Source organism: Myotis brandtii, unplaced genomic scaffold, assembly GCF_000412655.1.
Source record: "Myotis brandtii unplaced genomic scaffold, ASM41265v1 scaffold604, whole genome shotgun sequence".
NCBI lineage: Eukaryota > Metazoa > Chordata > Mammalia > Chiroptera > Vespertilionidae > Myotis > Myotis brandtii.
This window is the reverse complement of record NW_005370286.1, coordinates 1,309,504-1,316,949: the sequence shown is the minus strand read 5'-3', so window position 1 is coordinate 1,316,949 and position 7,446 is coordinate 1,309,504. Positions and strand designations below refer to the sequence as shown.

Genomic DNA, 7,446 nt, shown 5'->3' with positions numbered 1-7,446 from the left:
ACGCCCAGCCGCGCCCCCTGTTTGCGTGGAGCAAGTGGAAGAAGAGGATGAGCTCGTCCATGTCGGGGGCCCCGGCGCGGAGGCCCGTGTTTGACGACAAGGAGGACGGTGAGTTCGGCCGCACAGCGGAGACTCCGGGCAGCTCTGGGGACCGCGGGGGGACCACACACGCCCTCGCAGGAGGGCCGTGGCAGTAGGATTTCCTCCCGTCCAGACACTGCGGCCACGGGATGGGAAGGCGTCCCAGGGCTGCTTGGTTTCCGAGGAAACTGGCGGGCTGTGCCTGCGGTGCCCACGCGTGTCCAGGGCCCCGCCTGCGTCTTCCATGTCCAGTGGCGATCGGGTGGCTCCGGGCTTAGGTATGACACCGCCCTTTGTACCAAGAGCTGTACCTTTTCATTAGGGCTGTGTGCGGCTCGGTTCATTACTCTCACCTGTGCTGTGCCCAGTGTGCAAGGGAGATGAGTCCCCCACAGGTGGCCGGGTCCCCTGGCCCTCACTCTCCCTCTCCAGGGTGAAGGCACGTACTCCCCCCCCCCCCCCCCCCATGCCCAGCCTTTGCACACAGATGTGCGGTGGAGAGGCCTAGCCTTCCTTACAGACCTCCCTTTGGGAAACTGGTTTCCTCTCATGTCCTCCTGCAGTATAGCTGCCCACCCAGAGTGCAGGTGTCTCTTGAGTGGCCATAGAGAGATTGGTGCTGGTGGAAGGCAGGTGACAGGCAGCAGGCCACCCAGGCACACTTCCTGGGGTCCTGCTGGGCACCAGGAGCCTTTGACTTAGCACCTGCAGGGAAGGTGGCTGTGTGGTGTCCGCCTTTGGGGCGCCGTGGCAATGCCCATGCAAACACACAGCCCTTCTGCAGATGTCACACATTTAAATGGTACAGTGATGACACATATGATGTTTTTTGACATTTTCCTAAAATAGTTGAAATCTGAATTTTTTTTTCATTTGTAGGCAGCCTGCAGAGTATGATGGGTCTTTTATAATTTTAGAGCACAGCTCAGCATGACAGCCCAAGCTATTTATTTCTGATAAATAATTTAAGTATGATAGGAAATTACGATAGTCCGACCGCAGGCCAATGTTGGCGAGTGTGCAGGCCTGTGCTGACCGTGGTCAGACGGGGTGATGGGGAGCCTGCTCTGGTGCTGGGGTGGGGGCCGGGGCTGGTCGGGCCAGCAGGGGAGGGTCATGGCTGCCTGCACTCCCAGGACGGGCATCCAGGACCAGCCACACTGGCACAGTGTGTGATCTGGGACTGGCTTTCATTTGTTCTGAAGTTGGGGACAGCAGAACGCACTGCTGTGGATGTTTCACGTGATATGTTTTTGTTTTTAGCATAAATATTCAAAATAAAGAAAGCCCGGGTGAACTAGGAACTAGTCAGGAAGCAGATTTATATCTAGCTTCCTCCTGCAGGCGGAGAACACGTCTGAGAAATGCATCTGTTTTCAGCATTTGCTGGTGTCAGCCAAGAGCTGGCCACTCTCTCGTGCCTTCGCACTGTGCTCTCTGAGGCACAGGTAGAGAGGTGGATGTCGAAGAAAGCACGGAGCTGCCTTCCGCTTGTTAAGGTAGAATTTTTCCACGTGCTGAGTGTGTTAAGTTTCAGAATTCATGGATCATTAAAAGGCAAAAAGAGCACAGAGTCTCCTTATGATGCTCAAAGTCTGATTGGGGATTTATTTAACACGTCCCCCCACCTCCTTACTTGCCTGCGAAAGGATGGCAGAGGCACCAGCCCTCTGGGCTTGTGGGAGGTAACTGATGTTGGCTGCAGATGCTTGCTTTTTAGGACATGTGACCACCGATCACCTGCTCATCGCTGGGCACGGTGGCCATATCCCCAAACCGAACGCGTGAGATCAGGAGGCCAAACCTGTCCCTGGGCAGACATTATCTGGGTGGGCAACCACTCCGTTCCACTTGTATTCCACGACTGCGTGTCACCATCAGGGCTCCTACGGCTCAGGAGTCACAGCTGTGTCTGCAGAGAGAACATGCAGATCTTAGCATGAAGGCCATGGGTTTATTTGGGTGGAAAGAATAGGGTTTGGAAAGGAGAGAGGACTGTCTTGCAAGAGGGGAGCCGTGCCCCCTGAACCCACCTCCTCTCCAGGTGAGGGTGTGAAGTTACCCATCCCCTCCAGGTAGCTCCCCTGGGGAGCAGACTTAAAGAGGCGACTGGGTGGTGCTGGTGACTCGCATTTATTGGGACTGCATGGTTGCTATGGCAATGTGAAACCTTCTGGTGACTTTTTTTTTTTATTAAAACACCCAATTAATATATCAAATTTAGTATGCAGGGGGAAAGAAAAAGGAAAATAAGAGGGCAATTTACCAAAGTGCTAGGTAAATTCCAACTAATAACCGTAGTTGTGATGTGAAAAACCTTCAGTGTCCTCCACCCTGCCAGTCCTGTGGTATCTAGCGCCATTGTCCTTATCTGGCAGGGGTTGGGGCATGTCCAGGAATCTCTGAGCCTCTTCCTCACCCCAGAACCAAGGACCAACTTTTTCTCTCCCCTGAGCCCCCTCCTCCCATTCTGCCCCTCCCTGACTTCCGGGCGCCCCTGTGCTAGAGGGTTGCAGCACCTCCTGCTGAGCAGCTGGGGAGCCTGGGGGGCACCCCACCCTTCTCAGCCGTTGTGGCTTGTCTCACGCTGGGAGGGAGTGACTGACCACCGAGAAGGTTTGCCTTTGTCCAGAGAGACTGGGAGTAAGCGAACCCTCGCAGGCTGCCCAGAACCCGGCCTGGGTGCTGATGTGCAGGCAGGACGGAGGGCTATCTGATTCTCAAGTCACCTTTATAAAAATTAAAAACAGGCCTTTGTTTTTTGTTGTTTTTTTCCCTCATTAGAGAAGTATTACAATGTGTAAATTTGCAAGGATTTCACACTTCTCTGTTTTTCCTAAAATGGTCCTAAGTAGGAAAACCAAGACATCTGTATGCCAGCTCCGAGAGAAGGTGTCAGCGTGCGTCTTCCCAGCCTTTTTCCAGGAATGTCCTCGCACACCCAGCTGTCCAGAAACACACTGTTTTCCTTGACACAGAAATGGGAGCGTGCTCCGTATACGCTTTTGTCATCACCTGCTTTTTACTTAGCAATCCGTTTCGAACGCCGTGTAGATCGGCAGCATCGCTTGTTGGCTAAATTTACAACAGCAGTTCTCAGTCCTGGCTGTGACCTGGACTCCACGGGCCCCGCTCCCCAAAACATGGGCTGAATTTGTTGGTGAGGGAGGAGTTCAGACATCAGCACATCTTTGAGCCTCTTCCTGGTGATTTTGATGGGCAGTCAGGGCTGATAATCACGGCTTTGTAGCTTTCTTCTCTGTAGACATAACGCTGTTTACTTCATTCCCTATTGTAGGGCATTTCCATCTTACAAATACCATAAACAATTTAACAGTGAACATGTTTGTATACTCGTCTTTGCACATTTGGCCTTATTTCCTTAGTGTAAATCCCTAGGAATGACAGCCATGTCAGAGGAGCGTCCATGTAAAATAGTTTGATACACCTGTCCAGCTCCCTCCATGAGCCAGCCACTGTCCTGGGTGCTAGTTATATAGCGGTGGCCAAATAGATGTGGCTGCTGCAAGTGCGGGGTAACAGGACAAAGGGGAAGCCAGGAGACCGACAGTAGACAAGGAAACATGAATAAATTACTGACCGGCAGGAGGGGCCGGAGCAGAGAGAAAGGGGGGGCCAGGAAGGGAGACCAGTGTTTGCTCCTTGCTGCCCCCCCGGAAATACTTTCCTCACCAACTGTGGGTGCTGGTCGTGTTTTCATTTTTCAACAGTTTAAAAGGTAGAGGTTGTATTAATTCTTCGAGCTTCTTTGATTACCAATGAGATTGATCACCTTTGCTTTCTGTGTTTGGGGTGTTCGTATTCTTTTCTGAGTTGCTGGCACCCACCCTGACCAGCGCTTCCTGGTCAAAACTGGGATGTTTGCTGCCCTGTTTCCTCTCACTGTTGCAAATACATAGATGCTGCCCCGAACGTTTTACCATTTACTTGGTAGGATTGCTAGTTCTTGTTTTTGTGGGGTTTTTGGTACGGATGTGTTTAATGTTCGTGTGGTCAGATCCATCAGCATCTTCAGTTCTGGCAGTTTCCTGCCCCGGTGTCGTGTTTCCGAAGCCGGTTCCCAGGCACAGGTGGACATAATTCAGTTTGGAAATCTCCACCTGCATTTTCTTCAAGTACGTCTGTGGTTTTACTTTTTCCATCGCAGTTTTCAGTTCAGACAAACATTCAACATAGAATGAGGATGTTTTTGTCCGAGTCCTGCACTTTCCTAAGTTGAGTGCATTGGGGCTGTTTCTAAATTTAAAATGAATTCCTCTTGTGTGTTAGTTGCTTGTTTTTGCTGACCTGTGAGTGGGATCCTTCCACCCATCACGTTTCACACTGGGTAGTGCTGGGTGGAGCAACCCGTTCCTTGAACAATACTCGCCCTGGGTGTGGCCACTGTGCCATAGTTCCTGTGTTGTTTTCTTGGGCTTTGTGGGTGGTCAGTCATATCACCTGCAGAGAATGACTCGCTGGCTACTTCCTGGTGCTTCCTTGTTCCTTGTTGCGCTGCCCAGAGCCCATGTGTGGCTGACCGCATAGTGCTCATGGGGCCGTAGGTCCCAGTGTCAGGCTAGCCCCAGCTTACTAAGTCTTTTTCCAATGGGGGGTGAGTTTTAACAGGTGCCTTTTCCTTCCCTCCTGACCCTGAAGAGAGGGGCGGGCGGGAGGGTGGCTCTCCTTGTGTGCCAGGCGTGGGTCCATGGCAGCTCACCCTCCCCCACAACACAAGGGCACCGGGGGCCAGAAGCCTGGTGGCTGCAGAGCCTGGGCTCCTATCAGTGGGAGAAACACTGCAGGGGCCCCTGGTGTGGGGGTGGGGTTTGGGTTCCAGTTGGGTAGGAGGGCACATAGTCCAGCCCACCTTGCACGTTCCTCCTGGGCTCCCCGTGAAGTACAGGGTGAGCGGGGGAACCTTTGGGAAGTTGTGGATTCTGGTGCGTTTCTCTCCCCGTGGCTGACGAGGCTGGTCTAGAGTGGGCTTGGGACCTACTGTCATACTCCTTTATGTAACAAATGTCAGCTCTGCATGTCCATCCATCTGCTTCTACGCTTTAAAATGCTAAAAATACGCCAGTTTTCTTTAAAAAAATGTAACCACCCAGCTTCCAGTGGAGAAGAGCTGCAAGAACGCCCTGGAGGTCATTTCTGTTCAGGCTTCGCTCTGAGGATGGGGCTCTGAGGTGGTCTGGGGAGGCAGAGCCACGGAGCAGCATTGCTCCCACGGAGCCAGGCCCGCCCCGAGCAGCTCCCCGAACCGCAGTGGGTCTCAGGGGTCGGGTCTGGACTCTGCCTACCCCAGCAGTCCCCAGTGCTGCTGGCCCGTGGACACACTCCAGGAGGGAGGGCTGAGCAGGTATGCAGCAGGTGTAATTGTTAAGTGAGGGCAGAAGCCCACAGGCCCGGTCCCCTTGTCACCGGCCCTGATGCGTGACGGGCGTTGGTAGGAGATTGGACCACAACATGGTGGCAGCGTGGTGTAACTCTTTTTGTTTAGTTTTTATTTTGTTTTGCTCCTGGCTGTCTTTTCTTGGGCATAGCCTGTTACCTACGTAACCAACATGTGACTATCATGCTGTCGCCTGCGTCTTCCCCTAAGGCTGCACCCCGAACCTCTTCCTTTATTGTAAGCTGAGACTGGGCATCTTTCCTGGCTCCCACCCAGGCAGGTTGCGGAAGGCTGTGTGGGCGATCCTCCCTTGTGGTCCCTTATGGCTTTGTCCCAGCGCTGGTCTTCCCACCGCCTGCATGGAGACATGGAAGGTCCAGCCCCCACAACCCTGGGGCTCACTGTGGGGTCCTGATGGGGTGCTCTCTGCCACACCAGGCGGGACCCTCCTGAGGAGGCCCCAGGCCAGCTCTTTGGACCTCTCTTGAGCCCATTGGTGTCTATGTTAAGGGCCTCTGCCCTGTGGCTGTGGTCCCAGTCCCCTCGTTGGTAGGAAGCTCAGAGCCGGGTGCCTCCTTTCCGCCCAGGGAGGGGGGCACACACAGGCCAGGTGCCCTGAAGGACGTGTTGGGCTCCTCTCTGCTCCCCAAACACCAGTTGGTCCAGTGCGCTGAATGATTTTAATGATCGAAATTAGAGACAATTCGGGAGAAGCTGTAATTAATGAAATTATTGTTATTTTTAAAAACTGGGATGCCTGCTTCATCAAAAATGTTTTTCTCATTGTCCTAAAATTTATCATTTTAAACACGAAGGCATCTGACGGAAGTCAGCATGGCTGAGGACAGAGAGGAGGCCAGGGGCTCGCCGTGGCCTGGCTCCGTCCAGCCGTGAGACGGGTCACTTGTCCTCGTCCTCCGCTTCCCTGAACGCGACACGGGCGCCCATAGTTGGTCTCCGTGTGCTGCCAGCCCGTGTTGATCGTGTGAAAACCCTGCTTGATGTTATTTAAGTTCCGAAGCCGAGGAGATGGTGTGGGTGGGATTCAGTGTTGCCTCCAATTTATTAAAAATAGGAGCTGAGCACACAGTTTCTCACAGCAACTTAAAAGCTGACTTTAGAAAGGTCTCTTTGCCTTCAGGATTCACATCACGACTCTTCATGCTTGTGTGCACAGGCGGGACTTGTTACAGCCGGCCACAGGCCCAGGTTCTGGCCTCCGGGGCTCAGCTGTGAGCTCGGTACTGTGCTGAGCTCACGTTTCATAATGTTGACCGTCGCTCACCAGCTCCCGAGGGTGGGCGGGAGTGAGCCGGGCGTTTGTGTCCTGTGGGGTTGGGGGGACATGGTGCAGGCATGCGGAAGCTTTTGACGGAGGGGCGCACAGTGAATAACAACGCGCTGTATTTCCCTGGTGAGAAGGTCCTGCTGACGCATGGCCCTATTCCTCTCCACGTGCGCAGCCGAACTCCTTGAAAGCATTGTCTCCTCGCTGTTTCCGGTCCTTCCTTACTGGAGTCAGGATCTGTCCCCGTGGACCCAAAGCTCTTGTGAGGTCCCTTCCATGTTGCTAAGTCTAATGCCCGGTTCTCAGCCCTCCTCATCCTTGACCCGTGGCAGACTGGTCACTCTGGGCCGCCTCCTCGGTCCCCTATCTTCCCGTGGCTTCCTCTCCCAACTGACGCTGGAGCCCCCCGGGGCCCTTCCCGCCGAGCTCTCTTCTCACTACACTCACGCATGGGCGATCTCAGGCTTCAAATGCCATCCATATGCCAACGGCTCCCTAATTTGAATCTCCAGCCGGAGCCTGCCTCCCACATTCCAGACTTTTCTGTCCAGTCTCAGATTTGACATCACCCCTCGTGTGTCTCATAGATGTTTCGAATCCAGCACATTCAACAGCAAGTTCTGATTCTAACCCCCACCCCAGCTGCTCTGGCCTGAGAGTGACCTAGGCCATCTGCCCACAG

At 53.7% G+C, this 7,446-nt stretch overlaps 1 protein-coding gene across 1 annotated transcript in view; it reads left to right on the top strand.

Annotated features, from left to right (window-relative positions):
* Positions 1-7: 7 nt before the first annotated feature.
* Positions 8-7,446, top strand: part of STK32C (serine/threonine kinase 32C) — a 39,989-nt gene continuing 32,550 nt past the window's right edge. Inside the window, exon 1 of the mRNA XM_014550597.1 lies at positions 8-108. Within this exon, the coding sequence (XP_014406083.1) occupies positions 48-108 (61 nt within the window). The 5' untranslated portion in view covers positions 8-47. The remainder of the gene's footprint in view (positions 109-7,446) is intronic.